This window comes from Pelobates fuscus, chromosome 6, assembly GCF_036172605.1.
Source record: "Pelobates fuscus isolate aPelFus1 chromosome 6, aPelFus1.pri, whole genome shotgun sequence".
NCBI classification, from domain to species: domain Eukaryota; kingdom Metazoa; phylum Chordata; class Amphibia; order Anura; family Pelobatidae; genus Pelobates; species Pelobates fuscus.
The window spans coordinates 278,488,374-278,510,375 of NC_086322.1; the positions used below are offsets into that span (position 1 = coordinate 278,488,374).

At 40.2% G+C, this 22,002-nt stretch overlaps 1 protein-coding gene across 1 annotated transcript; it reads right to left on the bottom strand.

Moving 5' to 3' along the window:
* Positions 1–5,271: 5,271 nt before the first annotated feature.
* LOC134614951 (keratin, type I cytoskeletal 19-like) lies at positions 5,272–14,429 on the bottom strand. Its single transcript, XM_063459236.1, has 8 exons — positions 13,842–14,429; positions 11,182–11,264; positions 9,461–9,617; positions 8,848–9,009; positions 8,590–8,715; positions 8,106–8,326; positions 7,509–7,582; positions 5,272–5,816 (listed from the first exon to the last, which is right to left on the bottom strand). The coding sequence occupies exons 1-8, from the start codon at positions 14,373–14,375 to the stop codon at positions 5,722–5,724; spliced, it is 1,452 nt and encodes a 483-aa protein (XP_063315306.1). The 5' UTR covers positions 14,376–14,429; the 3' UTR covers positions 5,272–5,721.
* Positions 14,430–22,002: the final 7,573 nt, after the last annotated feature.

Here is a 22,002-nt window from a genome sequence, read left to right on the forward strand (position 1 = left end):
TTTTGCAGACTGTTTTCACATATACAATCAATTAAAAATGCATAATTAAATGCATGCATGTTTTCATGTTTATATATATATATATATATATATATATATATATATACTAAACAGTGATTTAAAAAAAAAAAAGGGGGGTGAGGGGTGGCAGAGGAGTGTCCCTTTTAAAGTAAAAGTAGCCAAACTAAAAGCATTCCTGACTTAGACTAGTTTTCTAATTCTACTGTGTTGAACTTCAATTTTAAATTTACTTTAAATTCTCTCTTATGTGAACAACCCTGCAAATGAGACTTTGTGGTTAATTTTCATTGTTCATTGTCTTACACAGACATATATGTTATTGTGTTTGCAGAACGTCTCGTAAAGGAAAAAAAAATCATGAATCACCATCATATACGACACACAATGTGCATTCACAATTTACATTGAATCCTAACACTCAGGATTCTTAGACAGAAACAAAGTAACAGTGGACCCTATTAATACGTCAAAACAGATTCAATGCTAAAGCTAAATTTTATGGTCGTTCCACTCTCTTTTTTTCTTTTTGTGTGTGAATGAAGTTTGTGAATATTGTTTAGTTTAAGGGATTTATATGGACAGCAGTTAAATAAATAAAAGGCTGTCACTCAGAGACCTTTTCACAATTTTGCAATGGGCTTAGTTGGGAACTCTCTGTCGGATAAAATTGGAGATATTAGAGATATTGCTCTTTTCATGAGCAATGATGACTTATTCTAGTACTACACCTCCAGGGCTTTTGACAACATGATAAAACAGGTTCCACACAATCAGACACAATAGCATCTTTCATGGAATGAAATCCTATGCAAGTATGACCCGATCGCCTTTTAGCACCTCCGCCCCAACATCTAATCCCAAAATGTGTCTCCCTAAAGCGTTTTGGGTGCAAGGTTATCATTTCTGATCCTGTGCTAGCTATGAGAAAATAATTTTGAAACAAAATGTATACTTGTTGTAGATTCATACTAGACCCCACATAAAGGACAGATAATTTATTTTACTTCTCCAAACTTTGCGTCTGTATATGTGCATCGGTTGTGAAAAGGTGTATTTATTAAAGGGTATAAAGCTATTGACTTAAAATCAGGATTATTAAAAAAAATCTGCTTTATATGGCGAGGCTGCAATACAGCTGCATCATCAGCTTAAATCTATGGTGACATTCATGTAAAAAAAAATAACAATAATTGGCTTCCTTAGATATTAGCTCAATAAGATTCATGTATGAGCTAAAAATTTTGCTGTTCATCTGATGTTAATACTCATAGTCATCATGAATGTGGAAGGATTGCCCCAATTGCCCCAAAAAGTCTGTTTGAAAGCCACCTGTCACAGCTATGGAATTCCCAAAGAGACCCTCCTCTCCAAAGGGTGGGCATAGTCAAGTGAACTGTCTAATTTTTCATATATGATGCTCATCATTATTATTTTTTTTTTCACAATTTGCCTTTTTCATCCACTCGGCGCCGATCGAGCAGAGGAATCCTATTAGCGCAGCGTGTCCAGCACTCGCAGCAGATGCCTATAAATACTGGGAGGATACAATACGTCACTTCTGGTTCACGGAATCATCATCCCTGGAGCCTCATTCTCACATGTTTTGGGCTCACAGGAATGACGTGAACCAATCAGTGGATCCCATATTTTTACATAGCTTTTCCAGCCGCAGTGTCAGTGCCCTGTCGTGGTTTCCCTTAAGTTCCCAATTTGGACAGGGACATAGGACATTTAGGGTTAAAGTTAGGGTTAAAATTAGGGTTTTTTTATTTAGAAATTTGTGAAACCTAGGGAAAAAAAACATGACGTAAAATTATGTTTAGTGTTAATTTTAAACTTACTTCTAGGGCTAGGGTTAGAGCAATGAGTGAGAGAGGCTGAATTAGTTCCTAACCTCATGTAACTGTAAATGCCCCATGTCCATGTGCTTTAGTGAAGGCCCTGTGTGCAGGTAGTGGGTACCGTGTACTGCGACCAACTCTCTTTTCCATCCACCCTTCTCAAATGAAACCTGAGACATATTTGTAATATAAATAGGCCACGGCTTTATTTATAATTTAACAATTATTATTAACCAATAAATAACAAATTAATAAACATATCAACATGATGTACAATTTAACCGCAGACTTGTCCTTGCCAACCCATTCCAGCACCAATCACGAATAATCCTGGGCGCCTTCCCTCCCCCCTCGTCCTAACCACCAACTGGTCTCCAACTTGGCCTTACCTTACCACCATGCTAACCACTTGCCGGCCTTTTGGCTCGGTGGGCACGTTCACTTGTTCAAACCATTTACAAGAACTTGCGGGAGGGATCAGCCCCGTCCTTTCTTCATGTACTCTTGCTCCAACCCGGATTGGCAAGGACCTTACCCACCAGCTGCCACAAGAACAAAGAGGTAAGATGGCAAAATGCCCACCTACATATAGTACAGCCCCTATTCCCCTATCCTATCACTCCCCCCATATTACACCTACACTTCCCCACACCCACACATGCCCTTTATCCGGCTAGCTTTCCGCCTGCCTCCTCAGGATCTTAACTATAATCTGAGTGTGACACTAGCTTTACTTAACTTGCTGGACCTCGCTAAGCAGCGTTTTCAGACCCAGAGATCCTGAGGGAGGAGGAGTTACAATGCCAACAAAACAGATTTCTGGACATATCACTGGACATGATGTGGCTGCACAGGACAGGACAAGGGTCTTGATTACTGACGTCCAGATTTCTAAGAGAACACCGGCCACCGGGTTATGACATCATGCTATATCACAGCGGCCATAATCTCTGAAAATTACAAGGAACGACTGCTGCTTCTAGCGATGTATCCCCATTGCCCAGCCAGCTCTAGGCTATGGCGGACAGTCCTTTCACCACAAAAAGTACCCCTTTGCAACCCTGCCACTAGCTCGCAGCAGGATACAAGAATAGAAAAAGTGCATGTCCTGGTGGTCGGGCGATTCCACATCCCTTTTTACATTTTTATAAGTTGGATAGCGGTGTGCATAGAGATGATTGGGTCACAGCACTTTTTGTCTGGGTTGAAATATATTGTTTAAATATAATATTATTGTCAGGATTATGAGTAGATCCAGCACACAGAATTATATCACACCTAGGACTAAAGGTAACGTCTTTCCCGGGCCTTAACGTCCCAGAGAATAGTCAGAATACTTGCCGAGGTCAGGGACACAGAAGGAGACACAACGATAAGGGAAAGCCAAAAGTCAAGGATACCAGAATTTTGGAAAGTCAAAACCAGAAATAAACGCTCAGGAATACACTCTTGGATAACCTATTAAGGGAAACCACGACAGGGCAATGAGTAGAAGTAAAAATGCGTTTAAATAAGCCTTCGATTGGCCGTAGCTGGCCTTTGACCCCAGAACATGCGTGCGCGTCTCTTGCACGATGTCACGCACGTTGACATCGTCATTACCGTGGGCGGACGTAGGGCTATCATTTGGTGTGGATCCGCAGCCGGCGTCCACCTACATGTTGCAGGAGTCAGGTATACTGGCGTACTTCCGTTATTGTCAGGAAGGCTATTATCACTGCAGATACCACAAGGTGAGGATGAATATGTTATAATTATCATTGGTCACATTAAAGTTTTCTGCAGTTAGGCCACTGAAATCAGCACCTGAAGTGTTCATATCTTGTTAAATTCTTTAAATATATAGGAATCTTTCTGAGAAGAATGGTCTTGTAATGGGTCCACAACAGTAAAGGTTCTTGCAGGAAATGTGCAGTGAACTTAACACAGTGTAACACCTGAAGGTATGTCAAGGATAGACAACCTAACTCACTAACAGTGAGGCAAGTACACAGAAAAAACGTATTGCCAGACCTTAGAGTGACCGGGCTTAGCGTGTATAGGAGGTATAGGATATAGAATAGTCAGATACAGGCCTAGATCAGCAGTGGAGACAGACGGATAAACTAGTATAACAAAGCTAAGGGTCAGAAATACCAGAATACAGAATAAACAATGAAACAAAGCCAAGTCAGGTTCTAGAAATACTAAATATAAAGGAACGCACTTTCTGGCTACGTCATGTTTGACGCCAAAATGAACACAACCCCTGCTGTGTGGGTTAGAAGTACTGGCAGGGTTCCCATACAAGACGCGTTCCGCAACTTGAATAAAGGAAGAGATAGGTGGAGCATTTGCGCGCCATCACCGACGTCGGCACAAAAAACAACATTGCCTGTTGCTAGTCACATGTGCTAGCCAATGCAATTTCTGTAAGATGTGTTCGACACCTGGTCTGTACATCTACATTTTTTATTATAATTATACTATGGTATTATTACAATTGTAATTCCCACCCCTCCTCTCCTGCGGGTTATCTGGCAGCATAACCTTTGTTAGTATTTTAGTCTCCTGGAGGGGGATGAGCCCTTAGTGAGCCTACTACTCAAAGAGTGCATTTCTATTTTATGCTGTAACCTCATGCCCAGGAGGGGAAAGCTAGTTACGTAGTTATTATTTTTGACTACTCTTTTGTTTTTTATTTTATTTTATTTCTCCAACCAATAATGTGTTACCCTTGCAGGACCTATCTGCGTATTTAATATCATCTTGAAAAACTTTGTAATACTCTCACACGTTATGACCTAAATAAAGATATATTTTTTTTCAATTTGTAGTTTCGGAGAAACTGTAATTTTTACATTGCAGGGTTAAATCCACCTCTCGTTGCTGTCTTCCGTGGTACTGTTAGAGTAAAACTTAATCATGTGATGCGGAAGCATTGATTCATCAGGTTCCCAAAGTTCCTCTAGGCAGAGTATTGGAGTATTGGATTAGACCATCTCCAGAGGAGACCATGCCTCCTCCATGTCTTCATGGAAGGAGGAAAAGCCAACAGCGCTGAGTAAAAACGTAAGTAAAACGCTGTATGTTAAAATTTATTAGAAAATGGGGGGAGCTCTAAATCTATGGACATGGACACTAAAGTGTTAAGAACACACATTTATATTTCTAGTGCTTAAGTGTTTCTTTAATAAACCTCATTAGACTTTCTCAATATCCCCAGTGGATAAAACTTGGCTAAAAAAAAAACCTCTCTCTTGAACTGTCATAGCTGCGGAAGAATTAGATTAGTAGCTGCTTCTTCCAAAGTTGTCAGTATTTCTCCCACAAGGAATCTCCTAATTTCCACCATAGATGGATTTATGAAGACAGATGAATGACATGAACGAATGATATTCACACAGCGAAATAATGTCAGACAACCACATTTGCAATAAAAGTCATGTAGCTAAGCTTTAATAAAGACTTCAAATAGACCAGCGTTCGCTGACAGATAAAGTAAGCAAAAAAGAATGTTATACTGGGCACATGTTCTGAATGAAGCTTTTTACAATCCCAATTAAAAGGAAGTACAGGATTCAAGTAATATATCATATAGGTCTTCTGATAGCTAGCGATTGAATTGGATGGTTATTTTATTCTCTTGTTTTCTGTATCTGTTGCACTGGATGGCTATTTATCAGTTCTAAAATGTATTTTTTTTATCTAAACATATTTATAGACAACAGTGAGATCATAAAATTAAGACATATGGTGCAACCAGTATAGCATTTTAATTTAAACAGCAGGAGAAGGGAGGTCCGGTCATGAGACACTGTGCAAGAATATGTATCCACCGAACATTGAGCAAAAGAGTGCGTTCGAAGTTCTTAGACGCTCACTTTCTTTGAATAGAATGATATTGGTGGTCGCGGGAAGAGACCACTCGCCCATCATTGTCTTGTACTTGAGTTTTGACATAATAAGCTCCACCTATTGGTAAACCAAAAATAAAAATATATATATATATATTATAAGACAGAAAAAAAAACAGATAGGTAGATAGAGATAAATGGATAGATAGATAGATAGATTAGTACAGGGGTCCTCAAACTCCGGCACCCCAGATGTTGCTAAACTACAACTCCCATGATTCTCTGGCTATCTATGTATTTCAAAGAATCATGGGAGTTGTAGTTCAGCAACATCTGGGGGGGGCAGAGTTTGAGGACCCATGCACTAGTATTAAAGCATGGCAACGCACAATAATTCAGACCTGTCCGAGTATTCATCAAATTATTTTTTTTTCATTAAAGCTTAGCAAATTAATCAGGGAAACGAGAAAAAAAAATAACAATAGTTTGTCTCTGCGATCTCTGCGATCACTGCCCCTCCCTCCCTACACTGACAGATATTTCATTTTTCTATCCGGAAGGTATTTGAGAAAGACACAATTTTAAGAGATAGTTTTCTTTTCTTTTTCCATTTATAATTTGTCTTTCAAAATCCAGTTTTTTTTTTCCAAAGCCAGTTGCAAGAGGACATGTCAGAAAAAAAACCAAATATTGAGAAGAGGATGAATATGACACAAGCAGCTCCTTGTTGTTACTGTGCTGCTTTATCTGTTTTCAATATATATGTGTGTGCTATAAAATAGTATGCTTATGCTAACTGTGCTTGCTGATACAAATAGAATGCTCATTGGTGACACTATCATAAACTAAAGCCTGATTGGCTACCGGCAGATTAGTTCCTTCCATACCCTCTTTAAACAGTTAGCCATTTTTGTTAACCATTATTCAAACATACTATATTGTTAGCTTAGGCAATGGAAACATACCGTGGCTTGTTGTATATGATAGACAAATTTTAGTAACATTTGTTAGCCCTGACATTTCTTATATCCCAGTATTTATTCTTTTGATGAGCCTCTGTCAGCCATATCCTGTAAAAGCAGTGGTCTGCAACCCAGTCCTCATGGACCACAACCAGTTCAGGTTTTGTCAGTATCTCCGTTGGATTAAAACAGGGAGATACAGAAATCCTGGACTCTTTGTGGTCCATGAGGACTGGGTTGGAGACCACTGATGTAAAGGATTCCCAGCAGTGACAACCACCAGTTCTAGGCCACATTGTCTTACTGTATATTTTCATATAATAAGTTACCATGGCACACCACTTGTTCAGACATGTTGGTGATAGTTTGTGCCCAAAAGATAGATCCCCACATGTTTTGAAAACTACATCTTCCATGATGCTTTGCCATTCTTAAGGCATGCAAAGCATCATGGGAGTTGTGGTTGTAGTTCTACAACATATGTGGATCAACCTTTTGGGCACCCTTGGTGTAGGGGATATGTGCCATAGTGTCACTGGTGGATATACATTGATTATGGTGTATATTGGTGTTAGTTTTTGTGTGTACCGCTGTCAGTGTATGGAGAATAGCAGAAGGCAAAAAAATATAGAAATATCAGAGAGGTTGGGAACAGGGCAGAAGAGATGGGACAGAGCCTTTAAAAACATATTTCCTCCTATTATTTTAATGATGAGTAAGTATCCTGGCATCCTTATAAAAGCAGAACATACAAATAGTTGTTAGTTTACTTTGGCTCGTTTCCCTCCTACATCAAAGTTACAAAGTTACTGAACACCCACATATTATTACAGCGGACTATTACTTACCACCTTGCTTATCAGTCTGAGATCCTGATGCGCAATTGGACGAGTACGATTGATCACAGGACCCACTTGATATTCTGCAGTAAAAAGAAGGATAAATCGTCTTAAATCCATGTGCTAATGTGAGTCACAGTCAGCAAGTCAGTGTGAATAATTTCTTAATCTCATTGTAGAAGGTGTAGAAACTGAATAATGCCAATTGGGTTAATTTAATATTTTAAAGTTCAATATTATTTTTTAAAACTTTTGGAAATGTTAAAAACTTGTAAAAACCCTGTAAATTACAACAGAATTTATGAACGCATCTGAGAACTTTATAAGAATTAATTTGCACTGACTAGAGATGTCAATTAAAGAATATGAAAAAGTCCCCAATATTGATAAATGGAAAACTACTTACTGGACAGAGAGACAAATTAATATGCGGATATAAAAAAGAATTGAAATTCAAACATCCACAGAAGGATATAAAATCAAATAAGCTATGTGGGTTGGATGAATAAATTAGACAACTGCACAATTAAAAATATATATTGAGAATTATCAAAGCAGTCTCATCTCTTTCAAGACAAGTAAAGGGTTCAGATATTGTTGACTTACTGGGTTCCTGAGCCGTCCAGTAGGGTGCGGTAAGTGCAGATCTCCTGCTCCAGGCGTGATTTTATATCAAGAAGTGTCTTATATTCCTGGCTCTGGTTTTCCATTTCACAACGGATCTCTGACAGCTCAGCTTCAACTTTCTGGATCAAGGCCTGGAGCTGAGCGAGCTGACAACAATACCGTCCCTCTGTCTCTGCTAGACTTCCTTCTAGAGCAGCTTTCTGAAATTAAAAGTCACACCATGGAGATCAAATAGCAATGAATGAAACTGTTTTACTGAGTTGCAATGCTTCTCAAATTAAAAATAACCCCTTTCTGTGCCAATGGGGGTGTTAATAAAAAAAATGGATCAAAGATGGTCCTTCAGAGATAGCATGAGCAGCGCTGTTCTATAGTATTAGTGAAACATTTGTATTATTCGAATAGGTTAAATTAAGGTTCACAAAAGAAAACAATATGGAAAAGAAGAAGAAATCATATGTACCATGCTCAACTGAGACTGCAGGTCGATCTCTAAGGTCTGAATGGTACGCCTTAACTCAATAATTTCTGTCTGGACACACTGGAACTCCTGACTGCTAGAGCACATCTGCTTGGTCACCTCTTCTGTCTGAAAAAGAAAAAACACAATAACACACTATCCTCGTGCCCATCAAGGCTTACATACATTTCAAAGTATACATCCTCAGATGAAGATATTTTAATACATTTTTGTTCTCAACATTTAGCTTCACCATCTCACCTGTTCCTGGAATCTCCTTTCAATCTCCCTTTGGTTCTTGGTTACAAGTTGCTCATATTCACATCTCATTTCATCCAGAACCTTCTGCAAGTCAATGCTAGGTGCTGCATTCATATCTACATTGACTGTACCAGCCACCTGTCCTCTCAGCACCTTCATCTCCTGCACATTGAGAACAATTTATATGTTAATATTTTATAAACATGACTATGCAATCCTTCCACTAGGTGGCGCTGTTAATTTACATGTATATGAGTCACATAGCACCTCCTAGTGGTAAACTGAAGTGCCACATTTATATTTCCACGGTTCTTTCACTTTAAATAACTATAGTACGAAATGGACACAGAAGCTCTACAATGGAAAGTTTATGCAAACCAATACAGGAGAGGTTTTCACTAAACAACGAGTTATGGAAAATGCTGATTTGACATCCTTATTGTAAAATACAAGCAAAAAAACAAGTTGGAAAAATTGTGCGAGTTGGGACATTTTTGCAGCTCATATATTTTGGGTTAAATTGTGCAATTACTTGGTCATCTTACCACAACTCATAATTTAATAAAGTCTTTAGATGGTTTGTTTCAGCAGTTGCACATTTCAGTGCTCTTACCTCTTCGTGGTTTTTCTTTAGAGCAGCTAATTCCTCCCTCAGGCATTCCAGCTGCATCTCCAGGTCACATCTCCTGAGGTTCAGATCGTCCATCACTCTTCTTAAGCCGTTGATATCACTTTCTACTGACTGGCGGAGGCAGAGCTCAGTTTCATACCTATGCAACATAAGAAACGTTAGAACCCATTGAACATCTACATATATTTAGATATATATGATGAAAGCCCTTATGAAAGTTCCGTTGAGGAACTGCAACGTTGATGTTTCTGACAATAAAAGAACAACATTAATTATAAAGCCAGGAGTGACGGTATTTTCTAAATAAGGTATTTGCAATGTTATTTGGCACTGGGTTTATTTCTCTGACTGGAAGTTGGAGTGCAAAAGTTTGGATTTATTTATATATATATAATAGTTTTAATACATTGCTAAACACAAAGACACACACCAGTCAAGCCATAAGACTTGCTTTTCCCACAGAAATCTCACATTAACAGTTCTCTCACTACTGCAAGGGATTCTGGGTAGGCATATGCAAATGAGCTCAACAAAGAACCACATTTTTGCCTCAAAATAATAATAAATGTGGTTCTTTGTTGAGCACATTTGCATATGCCTACCCAGAATCCCTTGCAGTAGTAAGAGCACTGTTAAAGTGAGATTTCTGTGTATTTGTGTTTAGCAATGTATTAACTATCCACTTACTTCAGGTGGAAGGGGTTTTTATCCACCCTTTTTTGACCACCACAACTCTTTTGGTATGTATATATATATATTCCCTTCTATCAGTAGATCAATTGATCTCAACTATTTTTTCCTGCATCATCACCTAAAGGATTGTTCTTATACTTCCACTAAGAATGGAACTCATAGTTCTTCGTTCCATTGGGTATATTTGATCATGTTCTTGAAGAGCGTACTTATATATTTTGGAATGTGCTTATTTATTCACTAAGTACAATGTTTTGGTCACACTAGGTCCTATAGCAGTGGCTAATCAAGGCATCACAGATGTCTGTAGACTGCATTTCCCATGATGCCCTGCCATCCTCTAGACATGGTCTACTTGGGTTTACCATCACTGTAAGAAATGTTCCATTTACTAAGATAACTATATCTGGAATTCTCATTGAAGTTTTGCATTAATTTATCTTATCTTACTATGTTTATGAATAACTATTAACTTTTAATAATTATTAATAATTACAATTGCTCTCTGGGGGCCACCATTTTTTACTCCTCTTTGCGAGGAAGCACAATTTTCTACTAAGACCATGCATCATTTAAGTTTTGAAACCATCCCCGATTGCACTTGCTAAGTGCCCTGCTTTCATGCTGTTCGAATTCATGAGCACATATTGACTCTTGGTGTGTTTTTTGCCTGGATAAGCTGTGCTTGTGACCAAAAAGCACTTAAATATGGCTGCCACCACGGAGTAAGGATAAGCCAGGAGATGCGCTTTAAAGAGCTATTTACTTATATGTATTCAGTAAAAAATAATAAACAAACAGATTATAATACATGTGATTTTTAATTAACGAAATAATAAACAATAATGACAAATTCCCCTTTAAATTACCGAAAAAACATTTATGGATCTAATGAGAACGTCTTATAATAACATTGTGTTTGACATTTCTGACCCCCTTGATGTGTTTGTTCTCGAAGTATTGATACTGAAATAAACATTCTATCAATAGCTCAGGTTACCAGCACTCACTTGATTTTGAAATCATCTGCCGCCAACCTAGCATTGTCAATCTGCAAGACGATGCAGGCATTGTCCCGAGAGGCGTCAGCGATCTGAAAATAAAGAAGAGAGAAATATTTCTTACACTGTGCAGGTTAATGTTTTTTTTCTGGGCAATAGGAATGTGAGCTCTATCAGGCTATTTTATTTCAAATGAACTATTTAAACAATTAGCAATATAATAAAACAAGGTATTATTCAGAGACTCCATATGGTCAATACAAGTCTGACCACAGAGAAGGAGAGAGACTATATTCATGGATTTAAAAAAAAAATGTTTAAAAGCTCCTTATTTATAGAAACAAAGACATTTCCTGGAAATAAAAGATAGGCTTATATACTTTTTCCATTTCCCATTTCCAATGCAAAAGCACATGTCTTCATCTTGATTTTATGCAAATGCCATTGTAACTTTTCAAAGTTTTCTTAAACTCTTTGAATATTTTAGTTTAATAGTTTGTTTCTACCATAACTGCTGGTAGACTGTTCCATGTGTCTGTGACTCTTTCTGTAAATCCCAAGTTACTGTGAAGAAATTAGAATTCTCTAGAATTGATGGCCTTCTGTTAGACCATATCATTATTTTTGTGTATCAGTAGTGTTACAAAGATTCTCCTTACGGTAAATGTATATTATAATGCCAAATTCACTTTTAGTCATGTCTGTGTCTTTAACCCCTTAAGGACACATGACATGTGTGACATGTCATGATTCCCTTTTATTCCAGAAGTTTGGTCCTTAAGGGGTTAAAGGGACACTATAGTCACCTGAACAGCTTTAGCTTAATGAAGCAGTTTTGGTGTATAGAACATGCCCCTGCAGCCTTACTGCTCAATCTTCTGCCATTTAGGAGTTAAATCCCTTTGTTTACGAACCCTAGTCACACCTCCCTGCATGTGACTTGCACAGCCTTCCATAAACACTTCCTGTAAAGAGAGCCCTATTTAGGCTTTCTTTATTGCAAGTTCTGTTTAATTAAGATTTTCTTATCCCCTGCTATGTTAATAGCTTGCTAGACCCTGCAAGAGCCTCCTGTGTGTGATTAAAGTTCAATTTAGAGATTGAGATACAATTATTTAAGGTAAATTACATCTGTTAGAAAGTGAAACCAGTTTTTTTTTTCATGCAGGCTCTGTCAATCATAGCCAGGGGAGGTGTGGCTAGGGCTGCATAAACAGAAACAAAGTGATTTAACTCCTAAATGACAGTGAATTGAGCAGTGAAATTGCAGGGGAATGATCTATACACTAAAACTGTTTTATTTAGCTATAGTAATTTAGGTGACTATAGTGTTCCTTTAAGGGGTTAATTATTTAAAGTACAAGAAAAAAGAGAAAGGAACAAAATTGAACGAGTATTGTTGGTGGCTGGGGCTGTGTAGTTTTTTTTTTTTTTTTTTTTAAAGATTAGGAAAGATTAGTTGTGAATCAGACTGAAAGGTAGAACGATACTGCCATCTCTCGCACATCGCCTCTTACTTCAAGCCTCAGAATTAAATATAATATTTAGGTGTTTCCAAAAATGACATCAAGTAAGATTGTTAAGTTTATTTACCAAGTGTAAAACTGGCAACTGTATAATGTAAAAATGCGATTGGAAAACTAGGGCGGGGTATAGAGAATTTAGATACAGAGAACACAGCACCGATATTCTTTTAATTCTACTTGAATCTATGTTAGATGTAACGTTTATTAGAGCAATTAAAGTTTTAATAGCACTGTACCTTTAAGAAAAGACATGCCTCCATTTTGGATTTATCTAATCACCTGTTACTGTATTTAGTATGCATTAAGACTCTAAGACAAAGATAGACAATATGAGGCCTAATATTTTTGAGATTTATAATCCAGTCTTATATTTATGTCCCTAAGCATAGAATGCTGCTCTCTATCACGCGCTATTATTTGGGAGGGGGGAGGGGGGGGGGGAACCTAAGCTGTAGAAATCAAAAGTGGTACTTCGATTTTTAGACTGCTTTAAAAAATGACTGCTAAGTCATAGTATGGTGAAAGAAAAAGGCCTCTTCCTAAATTCCTACCATCAGCAGATATATATGTTTAAAACATCTTCTATGGATGAGATTGTAAACACTTTTTTAAGGGGTACAATGGGTTTTCTATAGAAAATACCTAGACAGTTAGAATTATTCACCAAACTCGCAATTTTCACATATTAAATACGAATGTAAAAACTGAGTTAAAAAAGCCGATATAGAAAAATTCTCCAACTCAACTATAGCCTCAACTTGGATATTTTGCCTCATTTTGTTCAATCAAAATTAATTCATGGAAATTCTGATCTTCTGGCTCGTATATCCTGCAGACAGAATCTCACAGGGACAGTTACATTAATTTAGTTAATGAGAATACGACAGTGCGTCTGTATCGCTTGACCACCAATATTTTTCTATACTGTTAGTCTAGCTGAACAAGAAAAAATGATTAGGATTAGAATAGGGTGTAAAATCTCTCTTTTGGAGGTACTTTACATGGACAATACAGTGGGACTTGGTCTTTTTGATGTAAAGATTACTTTTTGTGTGACTTGGAATACTTTGTAAAAAATACTTTCAAAAGTTGTTTTTGCAAAATGAAGCATATACATGTGTGCATATAGAGTTGCTATCTCACCTTTTTCTGTAAATCCTCAATTGTTCTGTAGTAGTGACTGTAGTCTTGGGCTGGCTTGGGGCAATGTGTCTCATACCAATGTCGGATCTTTTTCTCCAGTTCAGCATTCTGTTCCTCCAATTCACGTACTTTGTGTAGGTATGATGCCAAACGATCATTGAGATTCTGCATTGTTACCTTCTCATTGCCTGAGAGCAATCCATGGTCATCTCCAAATCCAAAGCCTCCTCCATGGCCAGAGTAACCACCGACACAACCACCAGTATAACATGCACCACCACCAAAGCTAGACCCACCACCAAAGCCAGACCCACCTCCAATGCAATATTCTCCACCAATACCAGCACCCACACTTCCACTACTTCCAACATGGCAACGTGTCATGCTTCCACCATAGTTACCACATGATGCTCCACCACCATACACTCCACCAGAGCTGTGCTTTCCAGAAGACACCCTAATAGTTGAAGATGAGCTAACACCCCCAACGCATCCCTTCCCCTTGCCTGATCCAGATCCGTGTCGTAAACTCATATTGAGAAGCAGTAAAAGGCTGTATGTTGTAGGCAGAGAACTCTCAAGCTAGATCTTACACAGGTCCACAGATGTACTGGCTCACTGATTCCTTTTTATATCGGTGATACTTTGGGTGTCACCACTTAATTGGAGTTCTTCTGCTTGTGCCAGCAATCTTTTAACACTTTTTTTATTTTATTTTTATGATAATGGTCACTCATTGTATGTATGTAGCATCTGGGTGTTATCTTATGTTCAGCAATAAAATGAAGTGTTTGACATCCAATATATGCACGATGAATTGTCTATAAACTAAAAGTAACCTTGTAGATCCTCAGGCAAAATTATGATAAATATTACACACATTAGGGCACTGCTAAGTATATTTTCACACAATATATTGTATTGTGGTTTATATGGTGTTATACTAGATTAGTAATTGGATTATGATAGTCAGGTATCACCAAATGCACTAACCTGAGACAGATGATAACAGAGGACAGAGCATATCACCAGTCCATAGGATGGCCAGGATGATTGCTGAATTACTAAGGAAAATAAGGAAAGGTAATAAGCCAATAAGGATCCAGAAAGCTCTACAGAAAGCAGAATAGTCAAAACAGGCCAAATGTCAATACCAAGGATGAACATGGATAAATATAAACACACTTTTGGGCACAGAAACACAGGTTAATTTCACCCCTTAAGGACGGAGCCAAATGTACAAGGTTATCAAAACTAACCTTACTTCTGATAACTTTGCATGTTACTTCACTGACAAGATTGAACAGCTGAGGAAAGAATTCTCCCCTCCTTGCCTTTCTGTTTCTCAATCACACATAGATCATGCCTTTCCTACCCTTCAGACATTCTCCCCAGTTACTGACCAAGAGGTGGCTGCTCTTCTTTGCTCCTCTCGCCCCACCACTTGCCCGCACGATCCTGTCCCATCTCACCTTATCAGATCTGTCTCCACTTGTCTCGTGCCTTCTCTAACACACATCTTCAACTGCTCGCTCTCTTCTGGCATCGTCCCTGCTGACCTTAAACATGCCACTGTAGTACCTATACTAAAAAAAACATCCCTCGACCCATCCACCCTCTCTAACTACCGTCCCATATTCCTGCTCCCTTTTTCCTCAAAGCTTCTGGAAAGACTTGTCTTTACCCGTGTGTCTCATTTCCTCAATTCCAACTCTCTCCTTGACCCCCTTCAATCTGGCTTCCACCCCACTCTACAGAGACTGCCCTTATCAAAGTCACTAACGACCTAATCGCAGCTAAATCCAAAGGCCACTACTCCATACTAATTCTTCTTGACCTCTCAGCGGCCTTTGACACCGTTGATCATGCTCTCCTTCTTCAAACTCTTCAATCGCTTGGTCTCTGTGACTCTGTCCTCTCGTGGTTTTCCTCTTATCTCTCCCAGCGCTCATTCAGTGTCTCCTTTTCTAATGATACCTCCTCCCCTCGCCCTGTCTCGGTTGGAGTCCCCCAAGGCTCCGTCCTTGGTCCCCTTCTATTTTCTCTTTATACTGCCTCTCTTGGCAAACTTATTACCTCTTTTGGATTCCACTACCACCTGTACGCTGATGACACCCAGCTATATCTCTCCTCCCCGGACCTCTCCCCTGCCATCCTGCAACGTGTCACTGCTTGCCTTTCTTCCATCTCTGACTGGATGTCCTCCCGCTTTCTGAAACTCAATCTCTCAAAAACTGAGCTCCTTGTCTTTCCTCCTCCTAATACTGATCCTCCTCTTTCGCTCTCCCTTTCATGTTTGTGGTACCAACATCAGTCCATACTTGCAAGCGCGCTGTCTTGGCGTCATACTTGACTCTGGTCTCACCTTTGAGCCTCACATCCAGCATGTTGCCAAATCCTGTAGATTCCATCTTAAAAACATAGCCCGCATCCGCCCCTTTCTTACACCAGATACTACCAAGGAGCTTGTCCATGCTCTAGTAATTTCCCGCATGGATTACTGTAACCCTCTCCTGATTGGTCTTCCCAAAAGCCGTACTGCACCCCTACAGTCCGTAATGAACGCTGCTGCTAGACTGATTTTCATCTCTAGTCGTTTCTCTCACACCTCACCCCTCTGCCAGTCCTTACATTGGCTTCCTGTATGCTATAGGAGTCAATTCAAGGTACTAACTCACACCTATAAAGCACTGAACAACTCTAGCCCCTCTTATATCTCCTCACAGATCCATAGGTATGTCCCTTCTCGGTCTCTCCGCTCTGCCCGTGACCACCTCCTGTCCATTGTCCGCACTCGTACGGCCAACTCGCGCTTGCAGGACTTCTCGCGGGCGGCTCCCTTCCTATGGAATAGCCTGCCTACCGCCATCAGACTCTCCCCTAGTCTTGCATCTTTTAAGAAGTGCCTTAAAACCCATCTCTTTAGGAAAGCTTATGGCCTCCAAGACTAACCAATACCTCACATACCTGTCTCTTGCCCTCTCCTAAAGGGCAGTCCACCTTATTTGATTGCAAATTCCTGTCCTAATGTGTTTTACACCCCACCTCCTATAGAATGTAAGCTTGATCAAGCAGGGTCCTCTTCAACCTATTGTTCCTGTAAGTTTATTTGTAATTGTCCTATTTATAGTTAAATCCCCTCTCATAATATTGTAAAGCGCTACGGAATCTGTTGGCGCTATATAAATTGCAATAATAATAATAATAATAATAAGTTGTGATCAAAACAAAACGTAAACAAACCACAGAATTTGGCTCTATGTCTGTTCAACAGTAATTTACCTCTTTCATACTAAGTGCACCCACACTTATTATATATCAGTTTGTTCAGGGGAAACAGGACTTTCATTCCATATCAAACATTCATATATAGAACTCCATTTTATATGAATAAAATCTAAAAACGTTTTAAAAATTAAGACATTTTGATATTTTTCAATTTCTGCATGTCAATTTAACTGTTAATGTCACAATACTGTTTGGTTTTACTGCAATAAAACATACATATTGGCTTCCGGTTGACGGATCGAGGTGAACAGTCGCACAACTCAGGAGCTCCGTGCTGAAATCGAAAAACCACACTTAAACCGACAAAAAACTTAACACTGCTGACTGCAGCCTGCACGCAGGTATCCCACACGACAAATGGGACGCAAACACAAAAAGAAGGCGACAGAAATGACAGCCCCGGGACTCACAATCGGGGAGATGTGGAGGCGAGCACGCGGCCCGAGCGAAGCCAATATGGCGGCGCTCCACGGAGGCTGCACGGACTTCTCGGACGAATATTCCGATGAAGCAGAAGAAGACTACTCCCTAACTCCTGACCCGAAGCCAAAGCAAACTCCAAGCACTGCAAGGAAGGACCCTGATGCCGAGCTCGTGACCACTGGGGTGCTAAAAGCCCTGCTGGCGGATCTACAACACAATATCCTCACTGATACCGCGGCCTTAAGGGGCGAACTACAAGGCCTGACAGGCCGCATCACGGTGCTAGAGGCCTCCACCCAAAAGCACGAGAGCACTATCGCCACGCTGCAGGGCGAACTGAGGGAGCTGCACCACAAACACGCATTGCTGGAACGGCGCTTAGATGTCCAGGAGGACGCGAAAAGGCGATGCAATGTTAAGATCAGAGGGCTCCCAGACGAGCTGCCGGAGACAGAAGACCCGCGCAAGATCGATCGCCTTCTAACCAGCATACTCCCTTCAGGTAACCATATCTCTGTCGTACCCACAAATATCTTCCGGATCCCAAAACCAACCAAAGCCCCTAAATCAGCCACCAGAGACACTATACTTACCTTTAAAAACGGAGCAGACAAGGCAACGGTCCTAACCGCCCTCCGGGGAAAACCCCCCTTACAATTTGAGAGCGCAAAGCTGACATTCTTCGAAGATCTGTCAGGGGGCACCCTGGCGTGGCGAAGGTCACTCCGACCCCTCACCACCACACTCTAGCAACATAACATTTCATATCGCTGGCGGTCCCCCAACTCGCTCCATGTGCAGCGTGGGGAAACAACCCACCAAATCCACGACCCACAGGATGCGGCAGACCTGCTACAGACTTTGGGCCTAACATGGGACTCACTTCTCCAGGCGGGCCCCAAAGCCACTACCACTCCGACTCACAGTTGGAACCCGGCAGCCAGCGACCCGCTCTGCGCTTCCCTCCTGCCGGTCACTCAAACCCGGCCGCCCTCACACAGCAGTGCTGCGCCGCCTGAGGCTTGCTAAAGCGCTCAGGCGGCGCAGCATGAAGAGGCGCACCGGGGACAGGGATCCGGCGCCCCCTAGTAAGTTGCGCCCTAGGCGGCTGCCTAGGTCGCCTTACAGGTGGCGCCGGCCCTGCCCGTGTGGGGTGCAATCTACCAGGGTATTAAGCAGCTTACTGCATAAGACGACCCACACCCTAGCCCACAATTCCCAGGCCGACGAGCACTTCCCAGGAACCACGGGGCCGCTGTCAATATTGCTCTCTTAGTCGTTTTAAAATTAGCATGTCACACTTATAGACACCCTCAACATACATGTCATTGGGGGTCAGTTTCCTAGGTGTTAGTTCAATAGTCACCTAGCAGGATATCTGAAGTGACTTAAACTAGCTAATGACAGTATATAATTTTCTTTTGTGACACTGGCTCTATGGCACTGTTTGGTTTGGCATGCTAGAAGAGAATAGTTTTATGCCTCACACAAGCCTGCCAACGAGCAAAGCCACAATAAACGGTAACTCGAGCCACGCTAGAAACCTGACTCGTAGCCATGCCGCAGCTCTATTAGAATATACTGAAATGTTTTAAATGATATGTGCCTTTATACGAAGAGCCAGCCGCAGTAAGACGTACAAGCTAGCAATGTACAGCTCTGCTAAACGATTGTTTTTATTGTTATATACCACCATATTGTTATTTACTGTTGTATACCTACAAAACATAAAAATGCTGATACGGTGAGAACCCTATACTGGACTATCCATGCACTTCCCACCCTTTATCTTGTATCCTACTTATTAGCCTGGATAAAAAGAGCATATTTGAGCAGGCTTACACGTTTAATGACACAACCCTAATATTCTTATGCGCATCACTACTTTAGACACAATTACTCAGCCGGTACCACACCTGATTGCTTAATACATTGCCTGACAATGCTGTATTATTATGCACACGACACATGCTGATCGAGCAATCTTTAACTACCTCCCGTAGACACACTGCATGGAACACGCTCAACCCCTTGACTATCACCTCAGCTAGTTGACAATACGCTGTCGGTCATCGATATATAATACTATAAAATGAGGCATTCATGCTATGGAAATGTATATGTCCACTGTTAGCACTGTTTTGACCCTACTATGTACAACATTTATGCATCTCCCACTCTTTCTTCTGTACCCCTCAAGTATGCCTTAATAAAAGAAAGATTGACAAAAAAAAAACAAAAAAACATACATATTTGTATTCAGAAATGTCTCATGAGTAAAACAGTAACCTCCATGTATAGGTTTTATGATGTTTTGGAAAGTTACAGGGTCAAATATACGTCTTGTCTATTTATTTATTTTTTACATAGACATTTCACAGATTGGTTTGCTGGGCCTAGGGTGCCTTTGAGACTGTATGGTAGCCAAGAAATGTAAGTTACCACATCATGGCATACCATTTGAAAAAGTAGACATCCCAAGGTATTCAAAATGGGGTATGCCCAGTCTTTTGTAGTAGCCACTTGGGCATAAACGCTAGCCAAAGTTAGTGTTCGTTTTTTTTTTTCATTTTTCAAATAAAAACTGTACTGTTACTGATAATATTATTGTCAGTGTATAGTTTATTGCCCTGAAACACTCCTAGTTCTATTCAGTGATGTCTCACTATGGTTTTTGAAAGTTACAGGGTCATATATACGGCTTATCCATATATGCTTTTTCACAATGAAATTTGTCAGATTGGCTTGCTGTGTCTAGGCTGCCTTTGAGACCGTATGGAAGCCAAGAAATGAAAATTACCATTTAATGGCATACCATTTGAAAAAGTAGACATCCCAAGGTATTCAAAATGGGGTATGGCCAATCTTTTTTAGTAGCCACTTGGGCGCAAATGCTCGCCAAAGTTAGTGTTAGGTTTTGTTTTGTTTTGCCATTTTTCACATAAAAACTGTACTTTTACTGATAATATTAACATCATTATATAGTTTACTGCCCTGAAACACTCCCAGTTCTGTTCAGTGATGTCTCACGAGCGCCACAGTACCCCCCATGTATAGGTTTTATGTTTTTTTTTTAAGTTACAGGGTCATATATACGGCTTATCCATTTATGTTTTTTCACAATGGAATTTGTCAGATTAGTTTGCTGTGTCTAGGCTGCCTTTGAGACCGTATGGCAGTCAATAAAAAAAAATTACCCCCATCATGGCATACCATTTGAAAAAGAAGACATCCCAAAGTATTCAAAATGGGGTATGGCCAGTCTTTTGTAGTAGCCACTTGGTCACAAATGCTAGCCAAAGTTAGTGTTCTTTTTTTTTTTTTTGCATTTTTCACATAAAAACTGTACTTTTACTGATAATATTATTGTCAGTGTATAGTTTACTGCCCTGATACACTCCTAGTTCTATTCATTACATGTCTCACAAGCGCCACGGTACCCCCCATGTATAGGTTTTATGGTTTTTTTTGAAAGTTACAGGGTCATATATACGGCTTATCCATATATGCTTTTATTACAATGAGATTTGTCAGATTGGTTTGCTGTGTATAGGCTTCCTTTGAGACCGTATGGAAGCCAAGAAATGAAAATTACCACTTAATGGCATACCATTTGAAAAAGTAGACATCCCAGGGTATTCAAAATGGGGTATGGCCAGTCTTTTGTAGTAGCCACTTGGTCACAAATGCTAGCCAATGTTAGTGTTCGGTTTTTTGGGGGGGTTTTTTTGCATTTTTTACATAAAAACTGTACTTTTACTGATAATATTATTGTCAGTGTATAGTTTACTGCCCTGATATTAAGGGAAACCACGACAGGGCAATGAGAAGAAGTAAAAATGCGTTTAAATAAGCCTTCGATTGGCCGTAGCTGGCCTTTGACCCCAGAACATGCGTGCGCGTCTTTTGCACGATGTGTCAGGCCTTAAGCCTCCCGATGTCTCCTCATGCTTCCGGGTTTGACGGAGCTTAGCCACACCCCCATTGCCGCGGTCTGCTATTTAATGCGACCGCACCAGCTGATAGACACTGGATTATTGAAACGCGTACCGCGCCAAACTCACCGGCTCACATACCTCGCTGAGACGACCACTCGCTACTAGACCGGACTGGAGGAATATTCAAGTCCCCCAACATCTCTCCTCATCACAGACAGATACCAGCACTCTCGGCAACCATTCACTGAAGCAACCGCCTCGGAGGAGAGCTGGGGACACAATCCCTCTACTTCTTGAAGTTAAGTAACTTACAGTCTCTGAGTTAAGAGCTAACAATGCTAAAGCTTTATTTCTTCATACTAAAGTCTGCTATCAAGTTCTCCAGCAAGCCTGCTACAGCTTTCCTCAAATCAAGTGTTATTCAAGTTCAGCTGTACCTGTCTTGCTACAGATAATCTTATTTCTACATACTAAAGTCTGCTATCAAGTTCTCCAGCAAGCCTGCTACAGCT